Source organism: Podarcis pityusensis (genome assembly GCF_964106645.2).
Source record: "Podarcis pityusensis genome assembly, chromosome: 8".
Taxonomy (NCBI): domain Eukaryota; kingdom Metazoa; phylum Chordata; class Lepidosauria; order Squamata; family Lacertidae; genus Podarcis; species Podarcis pityusensis.
Window position 1 is genome coordinate 83,279,486 of NC_138033.1, and position 20,399 is coordinate 83,299,884.

The 20,399-nt window shown below is 49.4% G+C and overlaps 1 protein-coding gene across 1 annotated transcript in view; it reads left to right on the forward strand.

Moving 5' to 3' along the window:
- Positions 1 to 20,399, forward strand: part of NT5DC4 (5'-nucleotidase domain containing 4) — a 38,910-nt gene that overhangs the window by 4,096 nt on the left and 14,415 nt on the right. The window contains exons 2-9 of the mRNA XM_081017435.1: positions 7,577 to 7,650; positions 9,296 to 9,413; positions 9,500 to 9,595; positions 15,502 to 15,593; positions 16,971 to 17,028; positions 17,169 to 17,262; positions 17,590 to 17,643; positions 19,988 to 20,071. Coding sequence (XP_080873561.1) covers positions 7,577 to 7,650; positions 9,296 to 9,413; positions 9,500 to 9,595; positions 15,502 to 15,593; positions 16,971 to 17,028; positions 17,169 to 17,262; positions 17,590 to 17,643; positions 19,988 to 20,071 — 670 coding nt within the window. The remainder of the gene's footprint in view (positions 1 to 7,576; positions 7,651 to 9,295; positions 9,414 to 9,499; positions 9,596 to 15,501; positions 15,594 to 16,970; positions 17,029 to 17,168; positions 17,263 to 17,589; positions 17,644 to 19,987; positions 20,072 to 20,399) is intronic.

Below are 20,399 nucleotides of genomic sequence, written 5' to 3' on the forward strand. Positions count from 1 at the left end.
AAGGCGGTGATGCGGTGTGCGGCAGCCATAAAAATAAAAGGCAAACTCCCTGCTAGGTATCCTCTGGAAAGGAATTGAAAATGAAACTTCCAGTAATGTCAGGCTGCTATACAAATCTACAGTGTGACCAGATTTGCAATATTGTGTATGATTCTAGCCACCGCACCTCCAAATCGATATTGCAGGTTGGAAAAGTTTCAGAAAGGGGACACCCGAATGATCGAGGGGATGGAGCGAATCCCCTATGCCAGTGGCTTTCAACCAGTGTGCTGTGGCACCCTGGGGTGCCTTGAATGATGGTCAGGGGTGCTGCAGGCAACACTGGCCTCTGTTCCTCTTTCCTTCCCTCTCTCCTTGGATGCCCTCTGGTGTCTCTGCCTCCCAAAGGCTTGCCCAGCTGTTTAATGCAGCAGCCCTGGCTACAAGCTCTGCGGGCGAATGATGCCTCTGGGATGATAATAATAATAATAATAATAATAATAATAATAATAATAATAATAAATTTATTTGTACCCCACCCATCTGGCTGGGTTTCCCCAGCCACTCTGGGTGGCTTCCAACAAAGATTAAAAATACAGTGGTACCTCGGGTTAAGTACTCAATTCGTTCCGGAGGTCCCTTCTTAACCTGAAACTGTTCTTAACCTGAAGCACCACTTTAGCTAATGGGGCCTCCTGCTGCTGCCACACCGCTGGAGCACGATTTCTGTTCTCATCCTGAAGCAAAGTTCTTAACCTGATGCACTATTTCTGGATTAGCGGAGTCTGTAACCTGAAGCGTATGTAACCCGAGGTACCACTATACATTAAAATGTCACACATTAAAAACTTCCCTGAACAGGGCTGCCTTAAGATGTCTTCTAAATGTCAGGTAGTTGTTTATCTCTTTGACATCTGATGGGAGAGCATTCCACAGGGCAGGTGCCACTACTGAGAAGGCCCTCTGCCTGGTTCCCTGTAACTTGGCTTCTCGCAGTGAGGGAGCCACCAGAAGGCCCTCGGAGCTGGAGCGCTGGACCTCATTGTCCGGGCTGAACGATGGGGGTGGAGACGCTCCTTCAGGTATACAGGACCGAGGCTGTTTAGGGCTTTAAAGGTCAGCACCAACACTTTGAATTGTGCTTGGAAACGTACTGGGAGCCAGTGTAGGTCAGTGTAGACAGTATTGCGCTAGATGGACCAAAGGTCTAATTCAGTATAAAGCAACTTCTTGTGGCTTTAAAAGAAGATAAGACAAATTCATGGAGGAGAGAGCTATCAAGGGCTACTAGCCATGTTGGCCTCCACAGTCAGTGGCTTCTGAAAGCCAGTTGTTGCAAACCACAGGAGGGGAGAGGCCTCTTGTGTTCAAATCCTGCACAACAGGTTTCCCACTGGGTGGCCACTGTGAGAACAGGATGCTGAGCTTTGGTCTGATCCAGCAACTTCTTCTGATGCTCTTTTTTTTTAAAAAAAATTATTACTAACATATAAAACACATACATATACATTTACACAATAGACGTACACAACACACTACCTTATTTTCATAACATAAAACATACCTCCATTATATAATGCCTACCTATACTGTACATTTCAACATACAGTGTTACCTCGGGTTACATACGCTTCAGGTTACATACACTTCGGGTTACAGACTCCACTAACCCAGAAATAGTGCTTCAGGTTAAGAACTTTGCTTCAGGATGAGAACAGAAATCGTGCTCCGGCGGCACAGCGGCAGCAGAAGGCCCCATTAGCTAAAGTGGTGCCTCAGGTTAAGAACAGTTTCAGGTTAAGTACGGACCTCCAGAACGAATTAAGTACTTAACCTGAGGTACCACTGTACCTACACTCCTACCCCACATGGACACCCACCAAGTGACTTGACTTCCAGCCGTTCTGGTTACGCTACTTTATTTTTCCAACTGGCTTAAACGCATTTCATTAGTTCTTTAATCTCTTCTTCTATCTTGACTTTACTCTCCTTTCACTCTAATCATTTTCTGGATTAACTCAAAATCTGTCAGAAATTCTACTTTTTCCACGTATTCACTTTTTGTACCACATCTTCTCTTATCCTCCCTGTTAGTTCGGCAATATGGAAGTATTCCATCATTTTAGATAAACAGTCTGTTTTCGTTGGGATGCTGCTGCTTTTCCAATTTTTGGCAATCAATAACCTTGCCGGCGTAGTTGCATACATAGATATTGGTCTGACTGTTCTTTTTATTTCCTCTGACATGATACCTAGGAGAAAGGATTCTGGGTTTTTCCCCCAAATGAAAATCTAAACATCTTTTTCAGTTCGTTATAGATATTTTCCCAGAATCCCACTATCAGTATCTTATGATGTTCTTATGTAAGCGTGAGCCATGGAAAAGTGGTGTCCTCCCAGAGTCAGGACTATTTGCACTGGCTCAAAGCAAACAGGAGGGTCTCTAACCTTTGGCCGGGGCCTCCGCTCATCCTACCAGGATGACTTCTGGCTACACACCTCCTTCCTGGCCTCTCCTGGCGGATCTTGCTTTGGCAAGAGAGGGATCCGTCCCCAAGGGAGGAAAGGTTGCCCTCCTGTGTGGGCACTGCCTGAGGCCATTACATCAGCCGGCGCTGGGGGAAGCTGCCAGGGGACCCTTTCCAAACTCTGATAGGGAAGGTAAAGCCACCGCTTATGATGCAAGGCTCTGACGCACGCCCCGAGGTCAGGGGCGTCCCTTGGCCGATCAAGGCCTTTCTGCTAACACCTCCCTGGGACAGGGTGGACAGGACGAATCGCTGCATCCCAGGGGTTGGACCTGATGACTTCTTGGGTCCTGTTGTAAACAAATCTGCCCTTTTTTCCCTTATGGGGTATCCAAGAGCCCGTATAGAGTCCTTAAGTGGGTTCCCTATCGGTAGGAGAAAATAGAGGCCAGCCAGAGAATATTGAGAAGCAAAGCAGCTAGTAAGCCTGATGTTTATTAAAGCTGTTGCAACAGGGTGCTCCCCTCACACGCAGGACAACGGAGGAGGACCCAGAACAAAGGTGTGTCAGCCCTTATATAGACATTTTAAATTCCCTGCCCTGGAACTCAAGACCATCCCTCTATACATCATACATACATCACAGAAGGGGTGTAACCCAAGACCACCCCCCACAAACATCATACCTACATCACAGAAAAGGCGGTCTACAACAGAAATTTGAATGTTGCTGTTTTTCCTGTCTGCCAGGTTATCTGATAATGCCTTATCTGATTGCCTTTCCTGGTAGTCTGGCCATTCCTTTGAGATGGTGATTTCCCAATTCCTGAGACAATGGGAAGGTTCCCTCACCCCCTCCCTCCTTGCAGAGAAAACATTTGGCCAGTTTGGGAGTCAAAATGGTTTCAGGGTGGTCTTGTGCTGCTCCAAACATGTGGTCCACATAGCTATCATAGCTGTCAACGTTTCCCTATTTTTAAGGGGAATTCCCTTATTCCGAATAGGATTCCTCGCAAGAAAAGGGAAAAGTTGACAGCTATGATATCTATGCACGTGCTTGGTTGGTACATTTATGAACATTTATTATATATATATAAGACCTATTTTTTTTTATTGCACTTCTTTCCAATGCTACGATTCTACAATTCTTCACTACTAGCATTTTGTGGCTGGCCACGGGGCCTTTATGGCAGGCTTTGTGCCTTGGACGTGGCTGCGTCTCCCCAGTTAAGGAGCTGGCAAGCAGCCTCTGGCAGGCACTGACTCCTTCCCTACAAAGCGGTCAGCTCTCTCCCTCCGTCCCTTGCTCATTCAAGGAATCTGCTTGGAGTCTTCCAACTAGGCCACGTTGCATTTAATGTAGAACTTGGAAGCTCCTTTGGAAGAATGTGAGTGTGAGATCTGCTTAGGCGTTTTGTTAGCAAGGAGGATTAGTTTCTAGACCTCATGGTACAGGTGGGAAGCCCTCCCCCAAAGGCAGGGTTGGTTTCAGCTTGTGAAGGGGTGGGGTGGGAATTTAAGCAGTTAGGTAAAGGGACCCCTGACCATTAGGTCCAGTCGCGGACAACTCTGGGGTTGCGGCGCTCATCTCACTTTACTGGCCGAGGGAGCCGGCATAACAGCTTCCGGGTCATGTGGCCAGCATGACTAAGCCACTTCTGGTGAACCAGAGCAGTGCACAGAAATGCCGTTTACCTTCCCGCCGGAGCGGTACCTATTTATCTACTTGCACTTGACGTGCTTTCGAACTGCTAGATGGGCAGGAACTGGGACCGAGCAACGGGAGCTCACCCCATCGCGGGGATTCGAACCACCGACCTTCTGATCGGCAAGCCCTAGGCTCTGTGGTTTAGACCACAGTGCCACCCATGTCCCACAGCAGTTAAAGGTAAAGGGACCCCTGACCATTAGGTCCAGTCATGACCAACTCTGGGGTTGCAGCACTCATCTTGCTTTATTGGCCAAGGGAGCCAGCATACAGCTTCCGGGTCATGTGGCCAGCATGTCTAAGCCGCTTCTGGCGAACCAGAGCAGCACATGGAAATGCCGTTTACCTTCCTGCCGGAGCGGTATCTATTTATCTACTTGCCCTTTGACATGCTTTCGAACTGCTAGGTTGGCAGGAGCTGGGACTGAGCAACAGGAGCTCACCCCGTTGCGGGGATTCAAACTGCCGACCTTCTGATCGGCAAGCCCTAGGCTCTGTGGTTTAGACCACAGCACCACCTGCGTCCCACAGCAGTTAGGGATGCTCAAAAAAGACTTCAGGGAACACATTGCTGAAAACATTAAGACCACCGACCAGAAGCTCTTCAAATATATTATCAGCAGGAAACCACCTAGAGAGGCAGTTGGATGACAAGGGAGTCAAAGGAGGATAAGGAAATTGCAGAGACGCTGAATGAGTTACTTGCATCAGTCTTCATAATGCAGGATGTTGGACACACCCCAGGGCCTGAACTAACTTTTGCAGAAGGTGAGTCCTGGAAAGACAGATATTAGTGAGGAGACGCCAGGTTCTAGGCCTAGTAGTCATTAAGTGTTTTTCTGCTTGAATCCTGCAAGCTGGTTTCCCACAGGTTGGCCACTGTGATGCTGGAATAGATGGGCTTTGGCTTGATCCAGCAGGCTGTTCTTTTCTTCAAGGAACTCAGGAGGTAGCTGGCAGGACCGGAAGCTTACAGCAGGGTGGTGTGGGAAGGGGTGATCTTACCAAGAGGGATGCTGATGAGTGGATGGACTTTTCCCTTTCAAGAAAATGACCTTTGCCACCCTGGGAATATCGATCCAGCCAGCTGCAGCAACCCCGCCCCCAAACAAGCCACAGGCACTTCCAGATGCTGTGATTATTGGGCACTCATCCTGATTAAGGACACCTCTTCCCATATGAACCTACCCAGTCCCCCGAGATCATCTTCTGAAACTCTCCTTTCTGTGCCTCCTCAAGAGGTCCGGAGGGTGGCAACACGAGAACGGGGCCTTCTCTGCAGTGGCTCCCCGCCTGTGTAATGCTCTCCCCAGGAAAGTTTGCCTGGCACCTTCATGATACACTTTTAGGCACCAGGCAAAAACATTCCTTTTTAACCAGGACTTTGGTTGATTTGACTGACATTCTATGCCCTTTTAAAATGTTTTTTTTGGGGGGGTCTGTGTGTGTGTTATTGGGTTGCTGTTTTTATTTTGATTATGCATTTTGTGGTTTTATATTTTGATTTTGTTCTCTGAACCGCCCTGAGACCCCCAGGTATAGGGCAGTATATAAATTCAATTAATAATAATAATAATAATAATAATAATAATAATAATAATAATTGTTATGTCCTGAAGTTCTCACCCTGGGCCAGCAGGGGGATACAGTAGATAGTTTTCACTCAGGTCCACATATGCAAATAAGGGATTGAAAGTGATGTTCAGTGATTGGATAGTTACAGAAAATGGTTACTGTTGCGTTCTAGTGGAGCTCTATATGGTAAGCAGGCTGGCTGAACCCTTCAGTTCAGTTCTGTTCTGGCCTGTGAATAAACAAGAGCTGTTTGAAGAATCGCTGTGTCGTCTGATATGTTCACCCACAACTTCTGCTCTTGGTACTCTAAGTTACCAGCTCCAAGAGGGAGTTTGCCACTTGGATTGCAAGCGCTGGGCAAGTTTGCGGCTCCTCCTGGCCAGCCCGTGCAGGGTGTGTGACTCTGTCCTGGAGGTCCTGGAGATTCACCTGGCAGAGTGAAAAGATAACTGCTGCTTCGCCCATCCCTGTGGGCCTCTTCCTGAACTCAAGAGCCTCTGATGTATGTTGTCTACTCCTTCCGCGCAGTGGGGAGACCCCCGGGGGAAAAAAGAGAAGAGCAGCGTTTTGCCTAGGTGCCTTTGGAAGCAACAGTTGGGCAATTGCAGAGCCCCAGTAATGATTCTCAGTATCATAAAACATAATTAGAAAATGCCTGGGATGCCTGTGGCAGAGCCCTCTGTGATCCTCACTCAGTGTCAGGGAATGTGGGTGGGAGAGAGGAGCCCACCTTTTCTGGAAGGCTGTGCGTGTATAAGGGCTAGCGGATGTATTAAAAACTCCTTTGCTGGTCTGGGTCTCGAGATCTCGCATTGAGGAATCTTTCGGTGAATGTTAGGTTCAAGTGGGATGTGTGTGTGTGTGTGTGCGTGCGTTAAACAGGGAAGGCTGAGTTTCATAGCTCATAAATCCCTGTAATGGGAAACTTGTTGACACAGCCTGCCCAGGAGCCCTGCTAATGTTACACAGCTACGCTTGGTGCCCTCCAGGCCAGCTCCCTCCCTCTCTGTGTATGAACGATGCTGTGAGGCTCATCGCTCCGAGCCACCCAGGACCAGTAGCCACAAGTCAGGCCTGGGTGTGGAATAAGGTAAAGAGACCCCTGACCATTAGGTCCAGTCGTGGCCGACTCTGGGGTTGCGGCGCTCATCTCGCTTTACTGGCCGAGGGAGCCGGCGTACAGCTTCCGGGTCATGTGGCCAGCATGACTAAGCCGCTTCTGGCGAACCAGAGCAGCGCACGGAAACGCCGTTTACCTTCCCACTGGAGTGGTACCTATTTATCTACTTGCGCTTTGATGTGCTTTTGAACTGCTAGGTTGGCAGGAGCAGGGACCGAGCAACGGGAGCTCACCCCGTCGCCAGGATTTGAATCGCAGACCTTCTGATCGGCAAGTCCTAGGCTCTGTGGTTTAACCCACAGCGCCACCCGCGTCCCTGGGTGTGCAGCAGGTGCAGTGAAAAAAATGGAAACCTGAAGAAATTGGATGCATGGAGGTCTTCCAGGAAGATTGGGCCATCTAGTCCACCCCCGTGATCTACAATTCGCACTCAGAACTCAGGGCTCTCCGTAGCCAAATGACCTCCAAGTGTGACTTGGAGTAACTGAAAGATGGTTGGGCTTTCTCAATCTCAAAAGGACTCCGCACCAGTGAAGGCAGAGAGTGGAGTGTGTGTACCTTTCGAAAGAGGGTTTGGGTAGCAAACCTTCCATGACATTGCATCGCAGTTTCGTAGGTCCTTTCCAGACAAAGCACAGCCGATTAGATGGCACACCCAAATTGCCGGCAAGTCAGGGGGCAGATTGTGGCTCTTGGGAACCTCATGACACGGCCTCTCCTTTTCAGGATCTTTGTGAACCGGAGTCTGGCGCTGGAAAAGATCAAATGTTTCGGCTTTGACATGGACTACACTCTGGCAAGTAAGTAAGAGGCCGCCAGAAAACAAGCTTGCTCCATCTTCCATGTGACACAAAGGAGACGGGGAACAGACCCCTGTGCATTTTAAGCTGAGGAACCAGGTGATAAAAGTTGTGCCTCATGATGGCTAAAAACTCTTGTTTTTATACTTTATCTTCATGCTTCCTTTTTGAATCACTTTGAGCTATTTTTGTGAAAAAGCAACTAATAAAGGGGGGATATACCGAGTCCTTGGGGGGTGTTGGGCTGTCAAAGCCAACCCCCCATTTTTTTTTCTTATATCAAATACTAATACTAAATGGTTCCTCCTGTTCAGGGGCAGTCTACTTCTGAGTATACAAGCAACAGGGGAAACTTAGTCCGGCTTGGATGCTCCCAAGGGTACCTGGTTGCAGTTCTTGTCCACATTGCATAAATACTTCATTTTGATTGCTTTCTAAAATTTGCTTGTTTGTTTATTTATTATTTCATAAAAGTTTTGCACCGCTTGACTGTAGAAAAATCCAAACGATTTTCAAAGAAGCCCCCAAACAAACAAAAAACACACACATACACACACACACACACACACACAACACCACAACACTAAGAAAATTAACAATAATTTAAGACATTGTTAAAATAGCAATAATAACAATTGTTTAGGCATGTTCATAATTCCATGACACAGAATAAAAGTAGAATCCAGTTGCTACTCCAATGACTCTAGAATATCCAAAGCAAGATGATGAAAAAGAATTTGAGGATATTGACAAATACAGAAGTGCAAATGGAAGTTTGCTTTATTTAGCAAACATACCCAGGCCGGACATATCAAATGCAACTAACATACTCAGCAGAAAAACGTCCAAGCTTATAACGAATGGTTCCTTTAAAGTATCCTAAAACACGTTTCATTGCATTCCAATCTTGCTGTATTGGCTTGGACATTTTTCTGCTAAGTATGCTAGTTGCATTTGATATGTCCGGCCTGGATATGTTTGCTAAATAAAGCAAACTTCCAATTGCACTTCTGTATTTCTCAATATCCTCAAATTCTTTTTCATCATCTTGCTTTGGAGATTCTAGAGTCATTGGAGTAATCATTGCAAAGGGGGAAAAAGACCACCGGGCTGTATTTGATAGATGGGGCCCAAGATTTCCTGAGTTTGCTTTGCAACTTTTTTGGGGGGGGGGGCAGTCAGACCAGCCTGCAAAGATAAACCCAGGAAATGCCTCCTCCAAAGGGCCGGATTTAGGTTGGATGAGGCCCTCAGCTACTGAAGGTAATGGGGCCCTTTATATGTCCAGCTGTCCTTTGTCAACAACAAATTGTCGCTGTTTTTTGTGTCGAATATATATGCTATATGGTAATTTATGGACCTAATAGGTATCTAAAGCCATTTGGACATAACAAAATATGTATTTTATCAAAGTAATTGTTGAACTGAAATACAATCAAGAAGAAGTATATTAATAGTGAAATACACACTGTTGCTGTATGTAGGTTTTATTTTATTTGTTTTTTATCTTATATTTTGGAAATGTACATCCAGGGTTTTTTTTCCTTTAATTTTTTTTGGGGGGGCCCCAAGAGCGTGGGGCCCTAAGCTATAGTTTGTTTAGCTTATCTGTAAATCCTGCACTGCTCCCCTTTTGCCTCTGCAGTGTACAAATCTCCGGACTATGAGGAGCTGGCTTTTGAGCTGCTGCTGGAGCGCTTGGTGTCCATTGGCTACCCCCACGAGATCCTGGAGTATAGATACGACCCCACTTTCCCCACCAGGTAAGGGAGCAGCGATGCCTTGGCAGCCCAGAGGTGGCCAGGGGGAAAGGACCCACCCTCCTCACCCGCCCTCTCCTCTTCCTCAGGGGCCTCGTATTTGACGCCATGTACGGGAATTTGCTGAAGGTGGACTCCCACGGGAACCTACTGGTCTGTGCCCACGGCTTCCGCTTCCTCAAAGGGTAGGTGACGTCCTCCAACACAAGCAGAACCACATAACACCAGGGACCACATAACACCTGTCCTGAGAGACCTGCATTGGCTCCCAGTACGTTTCCAAGCACAATTCAAAGTGTTGGTGCTGACCTTGAAAGCCCTAAATGGCCTTGGCCCAGTATACCCGAAGGAGCATCTCCACCCCCATCGTTCTGCCCGGACACTGAGGTCCAGCGGCGAGGGCCTTCTGGTGGTTCCCTCATTGTGAGAAGTGAGGTTATAGGGAACCAGGCAGGGGGCCTTCTCGGTAGTGGCACCCGCCCTGTGAAACACCCTCCCTTCAGATGTGAAGGAAATAAGCAGCTATCTTATATTTAAAAGACATCTGAAGGCAGCCCTGTTTAGGGATGTTTTTAATATTTAATGCTGTATTGTTTTTAACACTCGATTGGGAGCCGCCCAGAGTGGCTGGGGAAACTCAGCCAGATGGGCGGGGTATAAATAATAAATTATTATTATTATATTTACTCTCTCCAGTCCCCACCAGCTGTGGGCTTCTGTTGCTCCCCCAAGAAAAGCAGTCAGCCCTGGGAAGCCCCAAGGAGAAGGTCCTCTTACATCTCCTGGGATGTGGGGGGGACGGGACTTTCCTTCCTCGGAGGTTTTTAAGAAGACCATCTGCAGGGATTCTTTAGCTGTGGTTCCTGCATTGCAGGGGGTTGGACTGGATGACCTTTGTGGGTGCCTTCTGATTCTGTGATTCCAAAACATAAAAATAAAAAGGTCCTTTCGAACCTTTGGACCTTCTTCCCTCCCTCCATGGGTTCTATTTCCAAAAATGTAAACTTCTTTCCTGCATCTTTTACCGTTACCAATCTATATATATATATATATATATATATATATATATATATATATATATGTTTTTTATTTTTTACCAACAACCAAACCACAAACAGTGAACCCCCCCAGGCGGCTGATACATTGGGTATACATAATCAATAATAACATATTCAAATCAACCATATGTACAATTTTATATACGTTAACACTCCTCCATCCACAAGGTTTATTTAACTTTTAACATTTTAATTGCCCCAAATTGTTCAAACCTACCCAAATAATTCAATATCTTCTCAAACCAATCCTCCTCTTTCTCACTGACCTGAAACCCTTTCATTCTGTGTATCTTCACAGTTAGATATTCTAAAATTATAATATTATTTAGTTTTTTCCTCCATTGGTTCACCCCTAACTTCTGCATTTTTCCAATTACTCGCTATAACCTGTCTGGCTGCAGTTACCATCAATTTTACCCATTTACATTCCTCTTTTGTTTTTAAATCGGTGCTTCTCAGACTAATAAGAACCATTAAAATTGTGGGTAGGAAGGTGGGAATATCTAAATTAATGGTTCTTATCAATATCTATTATATCATATTAACCAAAGTTCATTTCGCTTTACAGGTGTCAATTGTTTACAGTGGTCTTTTAAGTATATTCCAAATTTCTTCCAGTCTTTTAAGAAATACTTGGTCTTCCTTTCAGTAGAGAATTTCATATCTGTCTTCCAAAGCCTTTCCCAACCTGTCATTAATATATTATGTCCCACGTCTTGCGCCCATTTTATCGTGACGCATTTGACCTGCTCCTCTTTCGTGTCTCACTCCAAGAGCAGATTGTACATGTCTTTAACCTTCCCTCTGTGGGTTTTCCTACAGTAAGGTCACCAGATTTTTTCCAATGAATCCTGGGACACTTTAATTTAATTAAATTAATTAATTAATTACTGCACGTTTGGGACGCTGATGCTGCAGCGATGGCGGTGGCCTCTGCCTTGACCTCAACCGCCATGTTTCCCCTTCCTCCGGGGCTTCTATCTCCTTTCTCCATGAGCCTGGGCAGCCCCTGAGTTGTTGGATCTTTGGTGTTGCTGGGGAAGTGGTGCGCAGTGGGTCAGGCAGGGAAGGCGGAGAAGGAGGGCTGAGAGCGGCGGCGAGGCTCGGGCAGCACGATTCCTCCCTTCCCATTGGAGCAGCCCTAATCCCATCCCTACTTGTATGCAAGCAGAAGGGGCAGGGATCCCTCAGCTGGGAAGGGTGGCTTCACACTGCCTTTCGGAGCAGCCCCATCCCAACTCCTACTTGCATGCAACTCCTACTTGCATGCAAGCAGGAGGGGGAAGGAATCTCCCTTCCCACTGGAGCAGCCCCAATCCCATTCTTACTTGCGTGCAAGCAGGAGGGGGAAGGGATCTCCCTTCCCATTGGAGCAGCCCCAATCCCATTCTTACTTGCGTGCAAGCAGGAGGGGGAAGGGATCTCCCTTCTCATTGGAGCAGCCCCAATCCCATTCTTACTTGCGTGCAAGCAGGAGGGGGAAGAGACCTCCCTTCCCATTGGAGCAGCCCCAATCCCATTCTTACTTGCGTGCAAGCAGGAGGGGGAAGGGATCTCCCTTCCCATTGGAGCAGCCCCAATCCCATTCTTACTTGCGTGCAAGCAGGAGGGGGAAGAGACCTCCCTTCCCATTGGAGCAGCCCCAATCCCATTCTTACTTGCGTGCAAGCAGGAGGGGGAAGGGATCTCCCTTCCCACTGGAGCAGCCCCAATCCCATTCTTACTTGCGTGCAAGCAGGAGGGGGAAGGGATCTCCCTTCCCATTGGAGCAGCCCCAATCCCATTCTTACTTGCGTGCAAGCAGGAGGGGGAAGGGATCTCCCTTCCCGTTGGAGCAGCCCCAATCCCATTCTTACTTGCGTGCAAGCAGGAGGGGGAAGGGATCTCCCTTCCCATTGGAGCAGCCCCAATCCCATTCTTACTTGCGTGCAAGCAGGAGGGGGAAGGGATCTCCCTTCTCATTGGAGCAGCCCCAATCCCATTCTTACTTGCGTGCAAGCAGGAGGGGGAAGGGATCTCCCTTCCCATTGGAGCAGCCCCAATCCCATTCTTACTTGCGTGCAAGCAGGAGGGGGAAGGGATCTCCCTTCTCATTGGAGCAGCCCCAATCCCATTCTTACTTGCGTGCAAGCAGGAGGGGGCAGGGATCCCTCAGCTGGGAAGGGAGGCTTCCTGTTGCCTAACTGAGAGATCCCTGCATCTTAGAGCCCCTGTACCATCATCACATGGGGACTTCCGAGCAGCTCCTAAAGCCAGCCAGAGCCAACTGCTCTGGGCTGCTGAGACTGCCGCTGCTGCGTTTCCCGGGGACATTAGATGAAATCCGGGGACGGAATTTGTCCGGGGACTTATTCACAAATCTGGGGACTGTCCCCGGGAAACAGGGACGTCTGGTAACCCTATCCTACAGGGCCAGAGCTGGCAGTCACCTTCTCAGGTGTGAGCAGCTGGTCTGACCTTGGTGGTGGCTTCATCCTGCCCCTTGGAAAGCTGTTTCACCTCCCCCTCTCCCCCCCCCAGCACATTCCTGCCTTGCATTGTTCTGATATCTGGGATGGTTCTTTGCCCTCTAGTGCACACAGGGCCAGGTGGGAAGGAGAAGGGACCCACGGCAAGGTCACTCCCTGCCCTCATGTCTCCCCAGAGCTCCCCAAGCTCTGGGAATCCAAATCACCAGCCGGGCATTTGCTTGCTCTGAACCAAGAACCCTTTGAGGTGTGTCCAAAGGGACCATGCTGTCACAGTGGCCAGCCAGGGAGTCGGAATTCTGCAAGCAGGGTTCGAACGCAGGAGCAACTCTCCCCGCTCCTGTGTTGCTGGTATTCAGGAGGAGGCAGAACACAGCTCTGGTGGCCGCCAGTAGCCCTCTCTGCCATGAATTTGCCCAGTCCAGGAGGCAGGATTGCTGCCTTTTCAGAATCAAGGCCCCATACCTCCCCTCTCCTTGGGTCGGCCAGTTCAGATAATTGGCGTCGCTTTGCCTTTAAGTTTGCCCCCTTCCCTGCTAATTTCAAGGTCTCTGCCATTCTGAGAGCAGAACCAGCGCCCTCTTTGCCCTCCCTGCCAGCAAGATGCCCCAGCTCTCCTTTTCCCCACAGAGATGCCCCCCCCTCTGTTTTTGTCCCTGGAACAGGCTGAGAATAGCTTTTGCAGGCGGTCCAGCCTGCAGGAGGGGGAGGCTGCAGTTGGGGGGGGGGATAGTTCCCAGCTGCTGTCATGATGCTAAATCCTGCCCAGATGACTTTCGCTTTCCTATAGCGCGGATACTTCTGCTTCCCTAAGTGCCAGGCTTATTGTCCCCGGATCGCACCAGCTCTGGCGTCCCTCCTGATGCCACGGGGCACAGATCCCTCTTGCCTTAAACTAGGACAGGGTTGGGCAGCTGGGGGTGCAAGGAATTGGCAGAGAAATGGGGAAGCCCCAAATTAGACGTTGATCTGAATGCAGGCAGAGCTTCCGTCAGTTGGGGAAAGCTGGGCTTCAAGGAGGCCCAGCTGATCACTGGGAAACAGGAAGAGACAGCGTGGTGCAGTGGTTAAAATGTCAGATTGTGACCTGGGGGACCGGGGTTCAGTTCCCCACTCAGTCACGAAGTTCGTTGGGCATGACCTTGGGGGTCAGTCCCTGCCCCTCGGTGCTACGGGGAAAAAGGTGGGATGGAAATAAATAAACTTAGAAAGGCGATGGCAGCCAAAGTGGAGGGCTTTCTGCTGCCCACCCCTGCCATCCAAGAGGGGGGCCTGGTATGGACAGAGTGGCCGGGAAGAATTCCCCCTCTTTCTCTTCTAAAAGCAGAACAGGGTTTCCGTGGGTCCAGAGCCAGCTTGTCACTCACCTGGCATCAGGTGACATCAGGTGCAGGGCAGGTAAGGCACAGCTGCCAGGGAACCATCTGGCCACACAAGGCTCCCCCCCCCGTCCCCATCACGGCTTTCAGCAAGGAGCAGAATGTCCACCTGATGCCAAGTGGTTGACAAGTGACCCATAGGTCAGTGATTAACCGGAACCCTAAGCTACATCACTGCCAAATGACGGACAGGCTATTCAGGAGGTTCGCACAACACATAATTTAATTTTCCGTCGCGGGGTTTAGAAAAATTCATGGAGGAGAATGTTATTATGTTACGTTATTATCTGTGATTATATATGATGATAAGGGACGCGGGTGGCACTGTGGGTTAAACCACAGAGCCTAGGACTTGCTGATCAGAAGGTCGGCGGTTTGAATCCCCGCAATGGGGTGAGCTCCCATTGCTCAGTCCCTGCTCCTGCCAACCTAGCAGTTTGAAAGCACGTCAAAGTGCAAGTAGATAAATAGGTACCACTCTGGTGGGAAGGTAAATGGCGTTTCCGTGCGCTGCTCTGGTTCGCCAGAAGCGGCTTAGTCATGCTGGCCACATGACCCGGAAGCTGTATGCCGGCTCCCTCGGCCAATAAAGCGAGATGAACACCGCAACCCCAGAGTCAGCCACAACTGGACCTAATGGTCAGGGGACCCTTTACCTTTTATATTTGATGATATTATTCTCTTCCATGAATTAATCTAAACCCCGTGGTGGAAAATTAAATTACATGCTGCCTGAATCCCCTGAGTAGCCTGTCCATCAGTTTGGAGGGGTCAGGGATGAACTTCAAATTTCATTTTATATACTGCCCCATCCCAAAGGAGCCCAGAACAGCAAGACAGTCACAATGGACACTCTCTCTGTGTGTAATCTCTCTTGCTGGGGAGAGTCTGCCTTTGTTCCCCCACCCAGTTTGAGGGTTTCTCATCAAGGCAACTTGTGGGATGCTTGATTTACTGGGTCCCCTCTGGCCCAATCCAGCAGCCAGCCAGGGGGCAGCGGTGAGCAATGGGGCCCCGATTCACCGCTCCCTTTGTGCACAGCCTTACTCTCAAAACCTCTGAACGGAGGGGGAGGTTTGGGGTTCCCAGTCTGCCAGTTCCTTCCAGCCCCCCTCACCTGCTTCCCCCATTATACACCCCCCCACCTCATGCCTGTGTGCTGTCCCCTCCCCCTTCCTGCTTTTAGGGCTGAGATCTGGAATTATTACCCCAACAAGTTCATCCAGAGGGATGACATGAAGAGGTTCCACATCCTGAACACGTTATTCAACCTGACAGGTGAGTGCAGATGGGGGAGACAGCGGTTGATGGCTCCTTGCCACGATATCTCTGATCTTCCTCCACAGTTAGAGACAGAAATGCTGGAAGTTTCTGGAAGCCACAGGAGGGGAGAGTTGCTCTTGTGCTTGCATTCTGTTTGCTGGTTTCCCAGAAGAGGCATCTGGTTAGCCGCTGGGGGTAGAAGAGGGTGCCACCATGGGACTGAAACTGCCATGTTCGTGCTGGTCAAGTGATCTTCGGCAGCCTAGGGACAGAGGTGAAAGCTGTTTCCTGGTCCTGCTGGATCTCTCAGCAGCCTTTGATACCATCGACCATAACATCCTTCTGGACCGTCTAGAGGAGCTGGGAGCTGGGGGCACTGTTATGCAGTGGTTCCGCTCCTTCCTCCTGGACTGTGTCCAGAAAGTGGTGGTGGGGGATGAGTGTTCAGACCCCTGGGTTCTCACTTGTGGGGTGCCTCAGGGTTCCGTCCTCTCCCCCATGCTTTTTAACATCTACATGAAGCTGCTGGGAGAGATCATCACGGGATTTGAGCTGGGTGTTCATCAGTACAGTGCTACCTCGGGTTAAGTACTTAATTCGTTCTGGAGGTCCGTTCTAAACCTGAAACTGTTCTTAACCTGAAGCACCACTTTAGGTAATGGGGCCTCGCGCCGCTGGAGCACGATTTCTGTTCTCATCCTGAAGCAAAGTTCTTAACCCGAGGTACTATTTCTGGGTTAGCAGAGTCTGTAACCTGAAGCGTATGTAACCTGAAGCGTATGTAACCCGAGGTACCTCTGTATGTGGACGATACCTAGCTCTACCCCTCCTTTAAATCGGAACCAGTGAACATCCTGTGTGAGTGTCTGGAGGCAGTGGGGGTGGATGGCGGCTAACAAATTGAGGTTGAATCTGAACAGAAGTACAGTCGTACCTTGGGTTGATGTAGCTTCAGGTTGAGCACTTTCAGGTTGCATTCCACGGCCACCCGGAAGTAATGGAACGGGTTACTTCTGGGTTTTGCTGCTCGTGCATGCGCAGACGCTCAAAATGACGTTACGTGCATGCGTAGAAGTGGCAAAACGCAACCTGCACGTGCGCAGATGCAGCTTGCGTTCTGCTCAGGATGCGAATGGGGCTCCGGAATGGATCCTGTTCGCATCCAGAGGTACCACTGTACTGTTTTGGGCGGAACAGGACAGGCAAGTATGAGGGACTCCCTGGTCCTGAATGGAGTATCTGTGCCCATAAAGGACCAGGTGTGCAGCCTAGGAGTAATTTTGGACTCGCAGCTGCCCATGGAGGCCTCTGGGTAGCTCTGGGAAGGGATCCCTGCAACTGACCTCTTCCTTTGAGGTGCCTCACTAACCTCTCCCCCCTCTTTTCCTGCAGAGACCTACCTGTTTGCCTGCCTGGTAGATTTTTTCACCAACTGCTCCAGATACGTGAAGTGAGTGCGATGGATTGTTTTGCCTGGGCGGTCTGTGTCGAGGGGGCATGAGGTGCAGAACAGTGCCGGGGGGAGGAAGGTGCCTGAAACGGTCCAGAAATCCAAACATCTGTTTGTGGTGTCTCTTCCTTTTCCCCCAGCTGTGACACAGGCTATAAACACGGGAACCTCTTCATGTCCTTCCGAAGCATGTTCCAAGATGTCCGAGACGCCATGGACTATGTCCACCTTTCAGTGAGCACCGCAGCGTGGGCAGTGAGGGGTGGGCATGGAGAACGAAAAGGGAGCATCACCCACCTTTAGAAACCTTGCCCTCTGCCAACCTTCCCCAATTTGGCGTCCGCCAGATGTTTTAGATCTTGGCTTCCACCAGCCCAAATCCTCTCAAGATCTCGTCAAATCAAATGCAAGAAGTGTTGATTGATGGCTGGTGCTTTTATGTCATGCTGCGATCTGTGCTGGGGGGTCTGGGAAACCCCTGAGGAGGCCCTGCTGGCTGCCCCTGAAGCCTTGCCAGAGTTGGAGGGACTCTGATGACCTCTTTGTGTCTTCATCTTCTAGGGCTCCCTCAAGGAGAAGACGCTGGAGAATCTGGAGAAATATGTGGTCAAAGACGTGAGTGTTGCCCAGGCCTAGGTGCAGAATTGCTGTCAGACAGGAAGTTTCTTTGGGGTTGGCCCCTTTGGCCCTTGACAGGCAGGCCTCTCCACCTTGAGCTCACCTTGCCTCCCTCCCACCAAGCCTGCTGAGGCAGGTGCCAGAGGGCCAGGAAGTGCGAGGCAGTTTCCGGCTCAGCAGCTGCAGCTGTCGGTGCAATTCCATTTTTCAAATTACCTGTGCTCGGTCGTACTTCAACAGCTGTTGACAAAGAATCTGGGGAGCACAGATCCTTCCCCAAGGTCATTTCGCCCAGAGGAACCAGGGGGCTGAGAGACAAGTCCAGAAGTCCCTAATTTGAATCTCGTCTCTGTCCTGCCTTCACTAAAAGGGGTGGAGCTTAGGCAAGCCCCTCCCACCCAGCCTCAACCTTCCTTTCTGCAATATGGGGTAATCATACTCAAATGCTGGGCGTTGCAAGGATTGCATCAATCCATTGAACGTAAAGCCGTTTGATCACGCCAATGCAATTGGCAAATCCTAAGTATTAAAAGGTCAGGACACGGGTGGCACTGTGGGTTAAACCAGTGAGCCTAGGGCTTGCCGATCAGAAGGTCGGCAGTTTGAATCCCCGCAACGGGGTGAGCTCCCGCTGCTCAGTCCCTGCTCCTGCCAACCTGACCGAAAGCATGTCAAAGTGCAAGTAGATAAATAGGTACCACTCTGGTGGGAAGGTAAATGGCGTTTCCGTGCGCTGCTCTGGTTTGCCAGAAGCGGCTTAGTCATGCTGGCCACATGACCCGGAAGCTGTATGCAGGCTCCCTCGGCCAATAAAGCGAGATGAGCGCCACAACCCCAGAGTTGGTCATGACTGGACCTAATGGTCAGGGGCCCCTTTACCTTTAAGTATTAAAAGTAGGAGGTGCTTGGATTCTTCCTGGCTGGGCTCTGAAGCCCCCTTATCCATCCTGAGGTCACCCAAAGGTGCCTGGGTGGGTGAAGCTGCTTGGGCATCACTTGGCGCTCTCAAGATTGTCCCAAAAAAGAGCAAAGGTTAGATTTCTTGAACTGATGTACAGGCTCCATTGACGCCGGGGCTACGTTCCAAGGCACTGACGGCATCAGTGAAATCCTGTAGAATTGAAAGCCATTGAGAAAGCCCGAAAAACACCCCTTTTTGCCACTGTTCCACCCTTTTAGTGACGTTTCAGTGACGCCTTTATGATGTTCTCTGGGGTTCAGCACAATGCGCATATACATGTTCACACACATATTGAACGTGCGTAAATGAGCGCGGGGGGGGGGGGGGTTGCCTGCATAAACTCCCACAGGGGAAAATTCCAACATGATTTACAATGAGAATAAAATGATAAAAATACTTCCAGAGAAAGGGCAAGGAGGAGGCTGCAGAACAGAAGTTTATAAAATAATGCGTGGTAGGGAGAAAGTGAATTGAGGAAAGTTTTTCTCCCTCAGGACCCTATTTTTTTACAGTGGTACCTCGGGTTTCATACGCTTCAGGTTACATACGCTTCAGGTTACAGACTCGGCTAACCCAGAAATTTTACCTCGAGTTAAGAACTTTGCTTCAGGATGAAAACAGAAATTGTGCAGCAGTGGCAGTGGGAAGCCCCATTAGCTAAAGTGGTACCTCAGGTTAAGTACAGTTTCAAGTTAAGAACGGACCTCCAGAACGAATTAAGTTCTTAACCCGAGGTAACACTGTATTTTAATTATTCAGTTTATTATCTACTTCTCACCATAAAGTCCCAGGATGCTCTACAACAGTTTAAAATACAGTACAGTAGTACCTTGGTACTCAAACAGCTTGCTTCCCGAACAAATTGGCTCCTGAATGCCACAAATCCGGAAGTACCGGTAAGTGTTCTGTTTGTGAATGTTTTCTGGAAGCCAAATGTCTGACGCAGCTTCTGATTGAGTGCAGGAAGCTCCTGCAGCCAATCGGAAGCTGCGCCTTGGTTTTTGAACGGTTTCAGGAGTCAAACGGACTCCTGGAATGGATTAAGTTAGAGAACCAAGGTACTACTGTATTAAGAACCCAGAAACATTTACCGCCTCTGATTGTGGAGGTGGAACAATAGCTGTTGTGGCTAGTAGCCATCAATAGCCATCTCCTCCATGACCTGGTCTGTTCCTAAAACCTTTTATTGGCATCACATACAACATCCAAAACAAAACAAATCAATACAGAATTACCACTTCGCCAGTGGCACAAAACATTTGCTAAAAGACAGGAGGCAGAGCTGTCTGTCGTATAAAAGGTTTTATGAACGAATTGGTCTGTTCCCCTCTGAGGTCTTGACGCCTGCCTTCTCCATTTCTTCCTGCCTTGCTTCCACAGCCACGGGTGCCTCTCCTGCTCAGTCGCATGAAGGACCATGGGAAGGTCTTTTTGGCCACCAACAGTGACTACAACTACACAGATGTAAGTAAGCCCCACCCCACCCCACGGCTCACCGAGGGCGGATGGGTGCACCTCCGTTCTCCCCACTTTGTATCTGGCTCCACCCACGGAGGGAAGACGTGGCTGGCTGCCAGACGCGTGCAACGCTCAGCCCCCCACTTCTGTAGATCTTCCCCACTGAGCTATCCGCCCAGTGCCACTGCCCCACACAATGCCATAGCAGGCAGGGGGACATTGTTGGCTGGCAGGGGTCAGGAGGGGGAGCCACAGAGTCGAGAAGTGATGGCAGCCAGGGTGGCTCCTTTGGAAACAAGGAAGGTGAGCCTGTCTTTGGTTCAAGTTCCTGAAG